This window comes from Electrona antarctica, assembly GCF_951216825.1.
Source record: "Electrona antarctica genome assembly, chromosome: 18".
NCBI lineage: Eukaryota > Metazoa > Chordata > Actinopteri > Myctophiformes > Myctophidae > Electrona > Electrona antarctica.
The window spans coordinates 32,298,768-32,317,270 of record NC_136799.1 but is presented as its reverse complement, the minus strand read 5'-3'; the positions used below and the strand labels follow the sequence as shown (position 1 = coordinate 32,317,270).

The 18,503-nt window shown below is 42.0% G+C and overlaps 1 protein-coding gene across 1 annotated transcript in view; it reads right to left on the bottom strand.

Moving 5' to 3' along the window:
* ltk (leukocyte receptor tyrosine kinase) overlaps nt 1-18,503 on the bottom strand; it is a gene marked incomplete at its 3' end in the record, with an annotated part of 48,915 nt that overhangs the window by 12,875 nt on the left and 17,537 nt on the right. Inside the window, exons 8-14 of the mRNA XM_079528247.1 lie at nt 15,914-16,064; nt 14,389-14,517; nt 13,178-13,334; nt 9,592-9,777; nt 8,198-8,296; nt 5,751-5,903; nt 5,052-5,165 (exon numbers count right to left, since the gene is read on the bottom strand). Of these exons, the coding sequence (XP_079384373.1) occupies nt 5,052-5,165; nt 5,751-5,903; nt 8,198-8,296; nt 9,592-9,777; nt 13,178-13,334; nt 14,389-14,517; nt 15,914-16,064 (989 nt within the window). The remainder of the gene's footprint in view (nt 1-5,051; nt 5,166-5,750; nt 5,904-8,197; nt 8,297-9,591; nt 9,778-13,177; nt 13,335-14,388; nt 14,518-15,913; nt 16,065-18,503) is intronic.

Here is an 18,503-nt window from a genome sequence, read left to right as displayed (position 1 = left end):
GACAACAGAAACAAAGTTACACTTCATTCATTGAACACAGTTTCACACAGTTAGTGCACAAGTCAAACTAAATAGATAGATTTCAGTGACCTAACTGACCATAACCAGAAGTCTTTATCAATATCAGTTCAGTTATACTTCCCCATAGATACGTACTTATAAACTCTTTTTGGCAACACATTTGTATGGCCATGAGTTTTATAGGGAATATAAGAATAGTATAGAATAATATCAGTTAATCATTTCATGTTATTACTGTATTTGCTTATGGCTGGCTCTATCAGTGTAATGAGTATTTGTACTTAGCAAATTCATTTTGAACAACCAAAAATGTTCTACAATGTTACATATTCCATAATATTATCAGTGTCTTTACAGAAACTGCTTGCAAAAAACATGCCAACATGTCCTCTCCACTTGAATCTGTTAAAAACAGACATGAAATAGCTTGATGTTGCCAGTATTGAGTAACTATACTTTACCATGTGTGAGATAATGTCACAACATGCTAGTGTTCAAATAACTGCGACGGAAGCAGAACACTGTTCTCACAAATAGCTTTCTGATAGACCAGTGGTTCTCAAAGTGGGGTCTAGGGATGCTCTCAGGGTTCCTTGAGGAGGGGTCCAAATGAACCCTTACAGGCCTGTAAGGGGTCCAAATGAACCCTTACATGCCTGTAAGTGGTTCAAATGAACCCTTACAGGCCTGTAAGAGGTCCAAATGTAAGGGTTCATTTGGACCCCTTACATGCCTGTAAGGGTTCATCTTGTAAAGGTTCATTTGGACCCCTTACAGGCCTATAAGAGGTCCAAATGTAAGGGTTCATTTGGACCCCTTACATGCCTGTAAGGGTTCATCTTGTAAAGGTTCATTTGGACCCCTTACAGGCTTGTAAGAGGTCCAAATGTAAGGGTTCATTTGGACCCCTTACATGCCTGTAAGGGTTCATCTTGTAAAGGTTAATTTGGACCCCTTACAGGCCTGTAAGGGGTCCAAATGTAAGGGTTCATTTGGTCCCCTTACATGCCTGTAAGGGTTCATCTTGTAAAGGTTCATTTGGACCCCTTACAGGCCTGTAAGGGGTCCAAATGAACCCTTACGGGCCTGAACCCTTACGGGCCTGTAAGGGGTCCAGATGAACCCTTACGGGCCTGTAAGGGGTCCAAATGAACCCTTACGGGCCTGTAAGGGGTCCAGATGAACCCTTACGGGCCTGTAAGGGGTCCAAATGAACCCTTACAGGCCTGAACCCTTACGGGCCTGTAAGGGGTCCAAATGAACCCTTACAAGATGAACCCTTACAGGCCTGTAAGGGGTCCAAATGAACCCTTACAAGATGAACCCTTACAGGCCTGTAAGGGGTCCAAATGAACCCTTACGGGCCTGTAAGGGGTCCAGATGAACCCTTACAGGCCTGTAAGGGGTCCAGATGAACCCTTACGGGCCTGTAATTGGTTCAAATGAACCCTTACAGGCCTGTAACTCTGAGAACATACACATGGAGTTGTACTAATTCCACTAATGTGCATTCCTCAATCACTTGTCCCGCTGTTGGTTGACTTTGCATCGTATAATAACAACCAACACATGCAAATGTTTGTTGATATAGAGTGTGGTACTGTAGGTGCTATCATTTTGAAGAAACCCAAAATCTCCATCATGAATGAATGATAGAATGCATTGGATCCTTGTGTAACATCTGTATTTTTGTGAGTTAAATGTGCTATATTAGTCCAATAAAATGCCCTAAAACTGATTTAATCACACCAATTCCTGGCAGTACGTGAGTTTCATAATAAAATGTAAGGCACTGTCAGTCGGTTTCACCTTATTCTGTGAAGGAAGGAAAGGCCATATTGGTTAAAACTCCACTCAATATTCATTGAGTTGTAAGAGAAGAGGTTGATGGGAAGTGAAAGATAAAAGTGGCCAGCAGAGAGACAGAATATAGAGAGTAAAACAATAGAGCAGGGGTTCTCAACCCGTGGGTCGCGACCCCTCGGGGGGTCGCCAAAATATTTTAGGGGGTCCCCAAATTATTTTCAAAAAAAAAAAAAGATTTCTTTTTAAATTTTATTTTCACGATTTTTCAAAAATAGCAGACCTACAAGCTCGTAGCGCGCCACTCGGTGGCGCGCTATGAGCTTGTAGATCTGCTATTTTTCAATAGCTAAATTATAACAATTCTTAAAACACCAAAAGGGGTTCCCGCCCAAAATGGTTTAAGGTTATTGTAGCAGTCAATTTATATTGGGGTTCGGGAGGGGGCGGGGCGGGGGTCCCGAGACATTGCCAAAGCATTTCCGGGGGTCCCCGGCCAAAAAGGTTGAGAACCCCTGCAATAGAGGACGAAACCACAAACTAAAGAATCAGTGAGAGCAAGAAAGAAAGAAAGAAAGAAAGAAAGAAAGAAAGAAAGAAAGAAAGAATCATCTGCCATGCTTATAAATTCTCTAATCTGCACTGGATGGATTATTAGAGCATCAACGTCCTCTTAAAACCTCATTAATACTCAATGGTGTCATGCTTGACATTCTGTTCTTTCCCTAACGGGTATAAATGAGGCTCTGCAGTGGATGACCGTCAATAAAAAGTGACAATGGTGCAAAAGAAAGAAATATTAGGAAGATAATCCCTCACTGTCCTATTATTGCAGCAAAAGCGTATGTAGATATTAATGCCACATGTATACTTTATAAAGTGTCTGGTTAATAAGTCAAATGGTGCAGATATGTTTAGTATCTAAGCTCAATTCATTCTTTGTCGCACGGTGGTGTCGTGTGCTGGACCTACAAGCGTTGCGTCTGCAAAGTGTTGTGAGATTGTAGGACTGTTATTTTAGGCACACGACGACGTCGTGTGATGGAGCATAAATTACGCTTAATTCCACATTAAGTACAGTATATTACATAGCAGCTTTAATGTGAAACTGATTTAAACTGACTTTTCAAAACAAAGCTAAATACTAATGACATTAAAGGTGTAGTGAAACGGAAATGGTGGACATTTATTGTGAAGTTTCAAGTTGAAACACCGCTATGAAGTTTCTGAACCAATCAGAGCGTCGCATCCCTTCAGGGGATGGGACGGTAGCTAGGGGCCGTAGCTATGCTGCTGCTATGCTACGCAGGACAGCGTGTGGATGTTTGTTTACAAATCAGATAGTCGTCCAGCTTTACCAGTTTACTCTTATGTGGCTTATTTCTACCCTATAATGTTTTCAGATAAATTTTTTAGCGTGATGATTAAGTTGAAACCGAGTAATGTTGTTAATGGATGTTATCTTGAATGGGAATAAAAACGGAAGATGTTTGTAATCAGTAGCAGCTGTGCAGCCTGTGCTGGACGGATGCGGAGATATGGGGAATTAAACGGGTGAGCTTCATTTTTATTGGCTTTTATCGATGTTGGCCTCGACACGTCATCACGCAGCACGTTTTTGTTTTCAGGAAGTAATAAAAAATATATTTTTATGGACGTTTGATATAAAAACACACAAAAATGAGAATTGTCTCGTTTTTTTGGCATCCATTGTTAGGTATGCCCATATGATGACCACGGATATGGTCTAAAAGTGTGAAAAACGTATTTTTCATTTCACTACACCTTTAAGAGCCATTATCTATCATAAGGTTATTATTATAAATTAGATTCTGTCATTCTCTCATCCTTCAAAACATCTTCCTTTTCTAAATCACCATTCATGAAAAGTAGTAAGTAAAAGTAAAATGTAATATATCAAAATTGGTTAATAGTCGATTCCCTAATGATTCCTTTTTTAGCTTTTGTGTGACACCTGAATTTCCCCCATGCGATTAATAAATGTCTATCTACAGTATCTATCTACTATGGTCAGCATTAAAGCATTTGTATACATTAGCTTGTTTTGTTGCAACAGTTACAACAGTATCTCACCTAATAAAAGACCTGACGAGGGTGTTACATAAACAAAATTAAGTGTTGGTGAACTCTGCATACAATACAGAAATAGCTTTGCAATATGCCACATGTAACAACCTGCTCAATTTCTCACTTCTTATCCTGAACATTGCCTACCTTGTATATCAACCATTTCATTTCTGATATACGCTGTCCCGCTGTCCAAAACGTATTTGAGGTTCAACTCCACTTTGAGCAAAGTGTTAAAATAAAGATACTATGACAGTTCCCCAATTTCACATTTCAGAAGAACCTTTTTCCTCCCCTTTGAAACTCTATCATGTATCAGAGGTCTCTGCTATCTCCTCAGCGGACAGGGCTGGCATTATGCTTTTGTTCATTCTCAAAGAAAAGCATATTATGTCTCCTGTCTTTATAATCGGCATATCTAGACAGATATAAATATGCCTATAATCATGAACCTTTCAATATTTTCTGAAAGCACAGAGCAGGTGAACCATAAATTATTCTATTCACTACCTAGATGGTAGTGGTCTGAATCATGGTGGCCATTACCTACAGTCAGCGACCGTGCTTCAAAACATAGTAGTTAAATGTCAAACCTGACTACCTGTCTACTTTTATAGTAATATAATATGAAAAGGAGTGTTGTATGCTGTACATTCAGTTCATACTGTACATTAAGCCTAAACTGGCCATTAACAGCAATTGTATCCTTTTGTACATAAGGGGTCTAAAACATATGAAAGTGGTACGTAGAGCAAACTGCAACCACCATCCCATTTAGCATTTGTTTGATCTGCAATGACGACTCAAATCCACACACACATCTAATTAAAATACAGCCAGTGGAAGTAGAACGTTGCCTGACAAAAAGTAAAATTGCTTATATTGTTGTCACTAAATCGGAATCGACTGCGTTGTTCACATCAGAGTAATACTCGACATATGTGTCCCACGCAGTTTTCTCACAGTTCACAGTCTGAGTGGGGCACTCAGTTGAAAAACCGACACTCGTCGAGCGTTGCTCATCGTTTCTCTGTCAATACCATCTAGTGCTCGTCTTGAATACATTGTGTGTGGCTGAGGTCACAGCCGGTGGAAGGTGGAAGGCACGGACTGGACACAGAACTGGAAGAGTCTCTTACTGAGGGTGAGGCTGGCGCACGTCAGGACCACGCCCGTCACGATTGTGGAGGCCACCACAGCCAGGATCAACGACAGAGACAGCTGGCCCTCCGGAGCCGGGCCCTGAGGAACTCCTGCTGGAGAGAGAGAGAGAGAGAGAGAGAGAGAGAGAGAGAGAGAGAGAGAAGGGCAGACACGGTGACTACAGTGTAAATAAACAATAGGGGAAAAGGCCAGTGTGTGATTGCAAGACGGTATCTGTTTCAGATTTTTTTAAATCATACCTGTGTGAAGGACATCATCTCATTCCAGCCAACGAGAATTTGCGTCCAATGTTTGTGTTTACACAAACACTCAAAACTGGCCATTCATTGTCAATGGCAAACCCGGCTAGCGCCCCTCAAAAAAAGATATAACCCTTAATTTGCATAAGATCTGTAAGCCTTTTATTCGACATGGGAAGGGGAGTGATAAAAGGACCACTGCACTGTCACTGTGAGCGACCTCCATGCAAAAGGAACTCAGCATGTTCAAATGGACCTTTACGGGTGTGTAAATCAAGAGAGGATTTTACAGTGTAGATTGGGAGCCCAGAAAAAGCAAATTCAATCAGATGAAGGTCCGTGGCCCAATATCCATATCAAAATATTTAAAATTAATTACAATTAAATAAAAAGTTGATTATAACTGGTATAAGGTATTTCCACAGTATACAGTACCTGTGCATGTGACATTGTCGCTGGCCAGCACCTCATCATTGTGACAGAGGCAGAGGATGCCGTGGCTTTCTTCATCTCGTGTACACCTCTGGGATTGACAGTGGCTGCAGTTCAGCTGCATGTTGATCAACAACTCACCGTGGCTTTCCATGGCTGTGGGAGACGAGGAATACACACACACACACGCACACACGCACACGCACACGCACACGCACACGCACACACACACGCACACGCACACACACACACACACTGAAACATTGCTAATTCATGCCTTGACATCTGGATGTTGCATCGTGACACCCTGCAAGCTTTTAGATCTGCTATTTTCAAAAATAGCGTGTGTCCCTATGTCTACGTATGTGTCTGTCCGAGCACGGAAAGCTGCAACACGGTAACACTGTCATTTCTCGACCGTTTCGGACGCGGGAAGGCTCGTCGGAACTGGACCGCCCCCCCTGGGCCAGACCACTGGACCGCCCCGGTGACAGAGTTCCGGGTAACTCTCAACGTTTTTTTCCCAAAAATAATCAAAGTACTGTACAGATCACAGTACACTACAATACATTACAGAGTAACTATAAATGTAACAATAAATGTATAGTTGCACCGTTCAGGTGTGATTTTGAAAATGTATTGAAAATCTGCCCAAAACAGGGACAACTCGGATAATGTGATTACATATTTGGTCATTAAGTCATTTGATTCTCTCTCTCTCTCTCTCTCTCTCATGCCATATGAAATTGTTGTCGACCAGAAACCTTGTATCTCCATATTTTAGTTTTTTTGAGCGGTGCCTCCGCTCCATTACGCAGCTATGTGTGTCCCTATATGTGCGTCCGCTGGAACCGGGCCGGCCCCCTGGGCGCATTCCTGGGATGTTCTGGGGACCCCCCGGGGACCCCCACATGGTAACTCTGTCATTTCTCAAAGATTTTCTCCAAAAATAATCAAGGTACAGTACACTACAATACAGTACAGAGCACAGTACAGTACAGTAACTATAACAATACATTTGTACAGTTGCATCGCTCACTTCACACAGGTGTGATTTTTTTATGTTTGTTTTAGTTTTCTTCCCTGTACATTAATGCTCTACTTTGTCGTACAACCGGGTCACAAAAAAGTAGTGAAAATATCCATGTAGATCAACTATTTTTGCTGTTTCGTTTTTACATTTTGAAAGTGAAAGTGGTTAAGTCTGTCCAATGAAAAGTATTATTAATAAGAGCTTGTTGTGAATAAACAATAACTACACTGGATCCATTGGAAGTTGGAACACAGGTTCTTTGTTTCCCCCTAATTACCTGAAGAAACGGTTTTGCACATATGAGGTTTCCGACCCCCAACAGTGATAAAATCTTGAGTTCATCTCATGTCCATGCACGACAGAGGCAGCTTTTGTGTCTATATGTCTGCGTAAACGGGGCCAGTGGCAACTCATGCTACAACCACAAATGACAGACGGGTGACAATGGACGCCTGTCCTCCTGTCCTCCTGGTTCAGCGGACGCAGAGACACTGCGGAGCCCCGGGCAACAGGTTCCGTGAGGCTGTGAATTAGTTAACTACTGGCCGCAGCCATTTCTATCCCCTCCTCTGTCTAAATAATGAGAATCAGATGGCAGGGACTTGCGCAAACAAACACATGGACTTTTATATGCGAACAGATATATAAATCACAGTTCCCCAGGAAAGGTGAAAAATAATTGTATGTGGGGACTGGGGAGGAGTGTGTGCTTGTTCAACATTATATACGTAAATACTTTCACAGAGACAGATGGACAGAAACAGGTAAACATGCGTAGTGAGAGGGAGAGAGAGAGAGAGAGAGAGAGAGAGAGAGAGAGAGAGAGACCCACACACACACACACACACACACACACACACACACACACACACACACACACACACACACACACACACACACACACACACACACACACACACACACCCCCCCCCCCCCCCTGAAGCCTTCCATGGATCAACTATTTAAGAGAGAAATGTGCCCTCCAAGAGCTTAATGTTCACACAGACAATGTCTCTTTGCTTTGGAAATAATAGGAGATGTTTACAATGGTATACGGCTATTTCAGATAATTCAGTCAGCGTTGGGCATGCAGTGCACACCACATGATGATTCCTCTAAAAGTGCTCAGGCTACGAACAACACTGGTGCAACATTATGTGTTGTCCTTAAGCCTGGGAACGAGGTCAGGGACATCAAAGCATGCAGGTTGTTTGACCAATGTGTCGCGACGGTGCTTTTAACCACTAAAGCCCTTTGTATGAAACTAGAAGCTGTCACACCGAAGGACAGCGTCCTGCATTGACCTGAGAAAAACAAGTTTTCCTCGTGGATAATAAAGTCATCTCTATCAGAGGTATTATGTATTGCAACAAAGCCTTTAAAACCCATTACTTCACTTCTGTGGTTCCGGTCTCACCTGCAAGAGGTTGCAGGAAGATCTCCCCCATCGGGTGGACGAAAGAGATTCCATCCTGACCATCTGCTGTGATGTCATCAGTCAGCGCCGCATCACCCCCTAGGATTGAATTGAAAACAACTTCCTGTTACCACTTTAAATCAGCCTACAGTAAAATTCTCTAAAGTGATGCAGCTGAAAACAATCCACGTTATTTTAATATTCCAAATTAACTCTGCCATTGACATCCATTTCAAATCCAACGATTCACCGCCATTGACGTCTATGTTGCTCACAACGTGTGTTTTGAGCTTGCTGAGGCCCTGTCCACATGTTTTAGTCCATTGTAAACAGACTTTTTTGGAAACCTCAGACAGTTTTTTTAAATGCTGTTTCTGCGTTGCCATGTGGACAAGGTTAACAGAGTTTTGTCTGCCACGTCATAGTGTGTTTTAAGCCATTATGGGACTTATTTATAACACTGAGGATTTTACTGTGTACCACCCGCTAGCATAGTGATTAGAGTGAAACAGCATGCTTGATCTACAATTACTGTCACTTTATAAGTCACAGGCAATGAGAAGTCAGCCATGAATGTGGCCTCTTCTCCGAGGGGATCATGCACTGTACTCTAGATTCTCTGGTTTGCTCTAAATCGCCCTGTGATAATCTCTGGTGGGGAGTGATGGTAGACACTCTCTTATTCCGGTTTCTCCATTATCGTATCTAAACAAAGTAAAAGCTGCCCACACATAAAATATAGAAGAACAAATAAGCCGGAGGCTCAGGAAACAGGTGAATCCCATACGAAAATTTAAGAGAGATAGACAGTCAAACAGGACAAATACAGTGATCAGGGGTGAAACATCGTAGTACAACTATAAATAATAATAAATATAAATATGTAAAGTCTTGATATGAAGAAATATACAATATATATAACAGGCTGGAAATAAATTTTGGTCTGGCACCGCTCAGTGATTGTGATTGGATTTCACTCCCTCCGAAGCAGCGAGGGACCAATCAGCAACCAGTATGCAAATATGGGGCGGGTTTATCACCAGAGGCATTTTTTTAATCCGCCCCTTGGAAATGTACAGTACTGTATAGCCATTAATGGACAATATACTGTATGTATGCTAATATTACTGGTGATAGATTTTACATATTTATATGTATTAATAGTTTATATATTATGCTGACCAAGTCAGTCCAAGTGAAGATGGCTAGGTTAGATAATGTCTGATAATGTCTGGTCTACTTGTTTTTATTCTAATCTTTATTACATTAAGTACTCAATAATCCTTAGTTTGAATGTTGAATCTCTCCACTGCTTCATGCTCACTGCGGTGCTGCTAGGACAGCTGCATTTCCCCACAGGGATCAATAAGGTTCTATCTATCCATTTCCATTACCTCTGTACCCTCCTCCACCTCCTCCCGCGCTGCAGGCACCTCCTCCGCCCCCAAAGCCTCCATAGGTGGGCCAGCTGAGCTTGGACAGTGCCAGCGGGCACGAGTGTCCACCCTCTGCCCCCTCAACCAGAGCCTTGCCAGCCCTCGGGTAGATAATAGGGATGTCCTTCCACCCTCCACCTCCACCTGACAGAGAGATAAAAACATACGCACGCGTGCGCACACACACACGCACACACACACACACACACACACACACACACACACACACACACACACACACACACACACACACACACACACACACACACACACACACACACACACACACACACACACACACACACACACACACACACACACACAGGATTACAAAGAGTGGTAACAAAGAGTGGTGGCCCCCCAGAGACCCGGATTTGAGAAATGTCTTTCCTGTGTGGTGTGGTGCAGTTGTGGCTGGAGTTATCCTGTGTGCATCGATTAGATTGATTCCCAGGTTTCCCAAGCAGGACACTCAGGTTTTGAATTCCCACACAAACACACAGATCTGTATCTAAACAGGCCCACCATGGTTTCAATAAGATGAGCTGACAGATATATTCTATGCTGGGACTCTGCTGGTCAAGGAGGATTTTCAGAGAATTTTCCAGATGACGTTTTTCCAAGAGGAGAGACAGGCCGCCGCTGCCATTATGTACTGCTCTCAGAGGTCATGCCGCGTGCGTGCGTGCGTGCGTGCGTGCGTGCGTGCGTGCGTGCGTGCGTGCGTGCGTGCGTGTATGTGTGTGTGTCTTACTCACGTTTAATACTTTTACTTCTACTCCACTACATCTCAGAGGCAAATATTGTACTTTTTACTCCTCTTACTTTGTAGATTTACATTATTATTACAAAACATGCATTAACCACTTCAGTCCTATGCATACTTAGGCTATTTGTCGACGCGCTGTGAGCTTGTAGATTAGCTATTTTCAAAAGATGTTTATGAAGTATATTTGCAAACTTGTGAAATGGGACATTCTGCAATATTAGTACATTTACTTTCAGTATTTACGTATATTTTAATGCAAATACTTTTGTATTTCTACATTGTGGCAATGACAAATGGTAAATGGTAAATGGTGCATTTATATAGCGCCTTTATCCAAGGCGCTTTACAGAGATTGTGCATTACATTCACCCATTCACACACACATTCACACACCGATGGCAGCGGAAACCATGCAAGGCACCAACCAGCACATCAGGAGCAATTTGGGGTTCAGTGTCTTGCTCAAGGACACTTCGACATTATCTCTGGGGGAGCACGGGTTCGAACTGGCAACCTTGCGGTTACCATCCAGCCACTCTACCCCTGAGCCACCGCCGCCCTGGCTTAAGTACAAAATGTGAGTAGTTCTCCCACCGCCACTGCTGCATTGGTGTGTATTCAAGACAAACTAATCCACTCCTGGCCTTCATCTGACATTCCCTGCGAGCGGACTGAAATGACTACCTCTCGGAGAAATGAAAGATGTGTGTATACATATGTATCACAGACAAAGCTGTTCAAGACCTTTTACTTTCCATGGACAGCCCTGTGAGCGCTGTCTCATCATTATCTGTGAAAGCTTTTTATATGACATGTACTCCAACCATCAACAGAGGCTTATGTCATTCTCGGGATGCAGTGTGCTCTGTATTTACAATGAAGCACCATTGAAATCTGAGAGAGAGCTTGGAGCACACAGCACAATTTTACAGGAGAGCTTTTCATTAATTAAAAACACCATAAGAAATTGGAAATCCGATAAACCTTCAACATTCACAAGTTGGGTCAAGGATGTTCTATCCTTTATAGTTGGAGAAGCTCAGATACAACAAATCTCGCCAGAAATTTGTAAAGGCTTACATTTTACAATTTACAATTTAGGCTTGGTCCCCTTTCATTGAATTCACCCTTTCACTATCTTTTGATGCGGTATCTTAGCTGTTATAAATGTTTTCCTACATGTTTCCCTTGATTTCTAGAAACGATGTACACTCTTAACTCTTTCAAAGTTTTTCATTTTTGCTTGTCATGTTTTATAGTGATAATTGGTTGTGTGGTAACCTATTTTCCTTTATCAATTGTACTACTGTCTGGTTAGAGTCTGGTTGGTTCACTGTGTAGCCCCTTAATCTAGTAAAAGGCAATTTTTATTGTATTTATTTTATTATTTATTATTTTATTCATTTATTATTTATATCCTTTATTACCTTTTTTTTAATTATTATTATTATCGTGGTTTATGGTTTTATTATTGTTGCTTTTGTTGTTGTTGTCTTCTTGTGTGATGGAACCAGGGAGGGTGGGGTATATGTGGGGTTGTTTGTCTACCAAAATTGAAAATCCTATAAATAAAGTTATAAAAAAAAAACACTTTCTGTGAAGCCTAATCTGTATAAAAGTATAGATTGCTAAAATATGTTGTTTTCTAATTCAGTAACAGTAATTACAATCAATGAACTCTTCTGTCGGCTACAATTCGGAAAAGTTCACTTAAGCCCTTCGCACTCCAAGCCCTCGAATGACAAGATTATCTAGGACTGAGTATGGATATATTACATTCAATTCTCCAGTGAGATTCTTACATTTCAGCTTGTTCGTCAACAACATCAACAGCTGTGATTCTGCATTAACAGACCATGGGGAACAGAGTAATTGTATTGTATTGGTAATTTGTCTCCTCGTCTCACCTCGCCTCTCCTCTTCTCTCCTCTTGTCTACTCTCCTCTCAATCCTCTCCCTTATTTATCTTCTCTTCTATAACTTATTCGTAGTGGCAGCAGTGTCTCAAGGTTCCTGGCTCAATCCCTGGCTTTCTTCGGCTGTCAGTGTGTACTGCATAAACGTGTAATGATGTGTAACGTTGTTCTGTCGTTGTCATGTGAATTGTAATTGTGCTTTGGCAACACTGGTCAAATGTCATGCCAATAAAGCCTGTTGAATTGAATTGAATGGGAATTGTGAAATCAAATCAAATCAAATCAAACATTATTTGTATAGCACATTTGTAACGAGCGAGGTCGAACCAAAGTGCTTCACATTACAGAGCAATAACATACATAGAGGCAAAAAGAGAAGAAGAGGATACAATATAGATAGAAGCAAAGAGGAAGGAAAAGCATTAACTCAAAGTGTCAGAGAGCAACATATAAAGACAATAAGCATTACGTGGGTACATGGGCATACATAGGTAGGCTGTAAGGGCCACGGTAAACTTAATAGACATTAAAAGCGATTGAGAAAAAATTAGTCTTTAATAAGGATTTGACTGCCGTCAATGACCGAGCAGAGCGTACATGGAGCGGCAGGGCGTTCCAGAGACTGGGTCCGGCCACAGCGAAAGCGCGGTCTCCTCTGGTCCTGAAATGTGTGTCGGGCACAATCAGGAGAGACTGATTAGCCAATCTCAGGGCTCTTGTTGGGACATAAAGGATTCCACCAAATATGGAGGGGACAGGTCATTTTGGGCAAATGCATTTGAGTGGTTGGAAAAGACTACAAAAGGCGTTATATGTGGTCCATTTACCAGTCCATTAAAGGTAAGAGAAACACAGTTACCTGCGGAGCCGGTCAGTCCGTTGCTGCTGGCTGCTATGGTGTCGTTCTCATACTGTTCCAGGGGAATCTGGTCCATACTGGTCTCTGGGTCCTCCAGGTAGGCATTACCTCCTCCACCAGCCGCGATCAACAGAGGAAACAGCTCACCTCCTTCGATCTATCAACACAGTGGTCCAAGATGCACTCAGGTCTTTTACTTAAGTAAGGTCACCTACTTGTAGATTACACCAGTGTCCGTTTTGCATACCGGTATATCTAATTGTGTGATGGGACAATAAAGTTGAGAGAATCAGTTCTGATTATAATTCCCTGGAACGTTATGTGGCATGATTTATTGTTTAATGTTGTTTTAGGGCAGTGATTCTCAAACATTTTCATATAAACCACCCCCAAATTAATATGTATTTTTCCGCACACCCCGATCTGAAAATATATAGTGCCAGAGACCCCCATAAAAGATTTGTATTGTAACATTTTTTTAAAAAGCTAGATTTTTACATTTTCTTTTCAAGATTTTAGAAAATGGCAGCTCTACAAACTCACAACGGGCCACAACAGGTCACAATGGGTCACAACAATAGCTGGTAGGGTTAAAGTGGTTAAACTGAAGCAAGCCCAAATAAGCAACTACACGCAACTACCAGTATTTACTACAGTCTTTACAGGAAAACAAGCCCAAAGTTGCTTATAATAAGCAGACTTGGCAACACAGCTGACCTCTTCTCTTCTGCTTACGGTATATTTACACGCATGACATAGATTCAGAGACTGCGATGAATCCTTTACAGAATGCATGTAGACATTCCTGCGATGAATCCTTTACAGAATGCATGTAGACATTCCTGCTTATCAGCATGTAGAAACAGTGCAGCAGTGGACAAAATACTCAACCCCAAAACTTAGTAATAAGCGACCTGAGGACAATTCTACAAATGTCTTCTAAATCCTGACAGTTTTCAGAAAAACCCATGTTTCTATGTCGGTCGTTCTCAAACATTTTCATGTCAAGGACCCCCAACAATATATTTAATTGGCCACCGACCCCCATCTGAAAATATGATGTTCCAGGGACACACTCGGTGCCGCGCTATGAGCTTGTAGATCTGCTATTTTTCAATAGCTAAAGTATAACATAATGCTTACACCACCAAAAGGGGTTCCGCCCAGAATGGGTTATTGTTTATTTATTGTGCATTTATTTTCTTTGTCACCTTGTAAATATAGGTGGCTCCGCCTCCGCCGCCTCCACCGCCCGCCCACTCGGCAGGCCCCTCCCCCCGGTGGCTGTCTTCAATCACTGATGACTCTCCCAAGCAGATCTTCTGGGTGAGAGGGTTCCTCTACGCCCCATACACAGAGAGAGAGAGAGAGAGAGAGAGAGAGAGAGAGAGAGAGAGAGAGAGAGAGAGAGAGACACACACACACACAGAGAAACACAGAGAGAGAGAGAGAGAGAGGGAAAGAGAGAGAGAGAGACACACACACACAGAGAAACACAGAGAGAGAGAGAGAGAGAGAGAGACACACACACATGCAATGGTCAAGAGGTGCACGCACATCCACAAATTTCAACGGGTGCAGGATCCAAAATAATAACTTAGAAAGGAAAGAGGAGACCGCACACCGTTTTAAAAGCTGAGCGGAAAACAATACAACGTTTCGGCCTCAGCCGAAACGTTGTATATATATATCTAACATCCATCCATGATATACAAAAGACATTTAGAAAACACATGATCTACAACAGGGGTGCCCACACATTTATGACGTGAGATCTACTTTCAAAATGACCAGCTCAACAAGATCTACCCACTGAAAAAATAAGTGTACCATTGCTGAAAATAGTTTAAATATATAATGTACCTGGGGGGGCTTTGGAATAGGGAGGGGGGAGAAATTATGACAGGCAGTTTCTGCTGTCAAAATATGTCCCCCCCGTATTTAACTTAAACGCCCAATGCATTCTCAATGGCAATAGCACAAACTTTGGCATGCTACTAGTCCTACATACTTACACCTATAAACCCCATTCAAACCTAATTAGGTTCATCTTACGGTGGACATGTTTGCCGGAAAATAAATCTTTGAAATGTTTCATAGTTTTAGAAATATAGTGCTTTCAAATTTGAGAAATTCACAATGGGGCTCAATGGCAGATATTGGCACGTCAAAAAAGCACTTTCACCTAGAAACTCCATTCACACTTTTTATAATTCAGCTTACTGTGGAGACACATGCTGGAACTTTTTACTTTGAAATGATTTGTAGTTTCGGAGTTATTTAACTTAAACACCTTTTGGGTACCCCTGATCTACAACAATAAGCAGTGACCGTCTTTAACCACTTGAACCCCAGCATCCATTATCTGGGGGAACCTTCACCAAAAAGAGTCGATCTACAAGCTCGCAACATGGCGCGCTGTGAGCTTGTAGAACTATTTTTGGCAAAGAGATTTGGTGCAGTGGGGGAAGACAAATGACGAATACGTCTAGAGGGCTGGTTTAATTCTCCTGTAAGTGTTCTTCATCACCTCTCCAAGCCCTCTTCTTCAGACCAGGTGTTTTTAAACTGGTATTTAAAACCACAATAACCCTGGTGTCCTGATTTTGGGCATGTCATTATAGGTGACAATTCTCAAACGTTTTCAGAAACTGTCTATATTTAATGAGGCTTTTGATTTGAAGCCCCTTAACCCCCCTGTCCTCTCCTCTTTCCCTCCAGTCTCCCCTTCCTCACCCCAGGGCAGGCATCCTCTCCCTGATGGCCCACAAGGATATAGAGGAGGTCTCCTTTCTCCAGAGGGAAGATGGCTGATATGAAGACACCGTGGGAGCGTTTGTTGTGGTTTTTAGCTCCTTTCCCTCCCGCGGCGCCATAGGCAGAGACCCTGGGGGGCAACACACAGATCAGCCTCTGTCAGCGTGGACCAGCTGAGCTACGAGTAGCAACACATGGGGAGTAAAGCATTACAGGAATGTTGTTTTTCTGCCCTCGGCCTGCCTATACAATTTACAATTTACAATTTAGGCATTTAGCAGACGCTCTTAATCCAGAGCGACTTACATTAAGCAAGAACAAAAAGCATGGGAATACATCACGTAAAATGCATTTATCGCGAAACATGCGTAAGCTAAGAACGTGACTAGAACATATCTATATAATGACACTATACATATAAACTATAACTAGAACATATCTATATAATGACACTATACATATAAACTATACATATATGCTATACTATGCTGTACATATATACTATGAAGTGCTATGACTACATACAATGCACTTATTGTGCTGTCTACATGACATGCTATAAGTCTGTTTCAAATGCTATATAAGTCTAAGAAGTGCTGTCTAAGGGGGGTAGGGTAAATGCTATACCACGCTGAGAAATAGTGCAGTGTGATATAGAACAGTAGGTTGAGACAGGTTGGAAATAGCTGATGTACAAGCTCACAACGCATGTCATGTTGCGACGTGTTATGACTGTGAGCTTGTACGTAGATCAGTTATTTTGGGAGATTTGGCGAAGAGGGATAAAAAGATGTCCATGTACAGTACAGCCGCCTCTGTTTCCGTCGCTCGATCTGACCCTTCACTAGCATGAAACACGCTAATCTGACCCTTCACTAGCATGAAACACGCTAATCTGACCCTTCACTAGCATGAAACACGCTAATCTGACCCTTCACTAGCATGAAACACGCTAATCTGACCCTTCACTAGCATGAAACACGCTAATCTGCTACACGGAGCAACGTGCGAGCAACGTTTTTATTGACATCCTAATATCATGCCTCATCTCATATCACCTCATCTGAGCTTCAATTCCGAGATAAACGCCGCTAAAGATCGCGGCCATTACAAGACTCTATGGAGCGCGGTTCATCGCTATGCAACTTTTTTTTCCCTTTTTACACACACGGGATTGGCATTAAAGTGCTGGGTTTTCTCAACCGGTTATAAATGTGTATGGCTCGAAATGTGTTTTAATAATCCCCCCACTCCCAAAACAAATAACAGGAAAACATTTTTTTAAATAATTTCATAGATAAAAAGTGCCATGAATTAGAAGAGATAGCCTTCAAGAAGTAGTGAAAATAGCTGATCTACAAGTTCACGACACGTCGTATAGCGACGCGTTGTGAGCTTGTAGATCTGCTATTTTAGTAAACAGAAAATCTCACAAATTTTATCCAATCAGGAAAGAGAAGTCATACATACATGATACAGTATAAACAAGTGTAAAGTTATGACACAAAGAAATGAGTAGACAAAATTAGAAATGGAACACTATGAAATTGAAAGCTGACAAATAAATTAAACCAAGCGTGAAGCTTAATTTATGCACCATCGCACGACAGCTCCTCCACACACACCGAAAATAGCAGACCTACAAGCTTGCGGTTGGCTATTTCCGACACGTAACACCAACGTGCGACTAAGTATGAATCGGGCACAAACAATTTAACAATTTAACTCCAAGATCTATTTTACAGACTCCTTTCTCCTCTTGTTGTTTCTCTGTCCCCAGCACAAATACTGTACTGTAACAGGTCTGATAATGAGGTCCCATGACTGGCTTGGCTAACACAATAAAATAATTCAAAGCCTTGGGCTTATTTGGCGAATAGAATAATGTAGTCCCTAAGCACTCAGTCACACCTCTGTCTGTCACCCGGGCCTGGTCTGAGTCATTAGTGGCAGCGGTGGCCGAACGGATAGCGGATCGGTCTTGATACCGGAAGGTCGCCAGTTCGAATCAGCGGTCCGACACGTTAAAAAAATTACCACCGCTGAAGTGCCCTTGAACAAGGCATTGAACCACTACGATGAAATGTGTTCTATGAGCAGGGCCTGGCTGGAAACAAGTTCTTGAGCTTAGCCCAGATACCCTGGGTAAATATAGTAATAATTTCATTTCATGCAGCAAATGTCAAAATGTCCTTCAATTGCCAAAGTGCTTAGGACATATGAACGACATATGTCATTGGTAGAAAAATAAAATGATAATGGCGCTAGAATGTAAAAAAGAAACAGCATCTACTTCTGCCTTCTGTTCAGGCATCATTGCTTTGCAAATGGACTCACTGGCATTAGGATAAAACTGGATATAATGTACATTATGTATATAATATACACTGTCACTGTTGTGACGAAAAGAGAGTTGAGCCAGAAGGCAAAGCTCTCCGTCTACCGAGCAATCTTCGTTCCTACTCTCACCTATGGTCATGAAGTGTGGGTCATGACTGAAAGAATAAGGTCGTGAATACAAGCGGCCGAAATGAGTTTTCTTCGACGGGTGGCTGGCATCTCCCTTAGA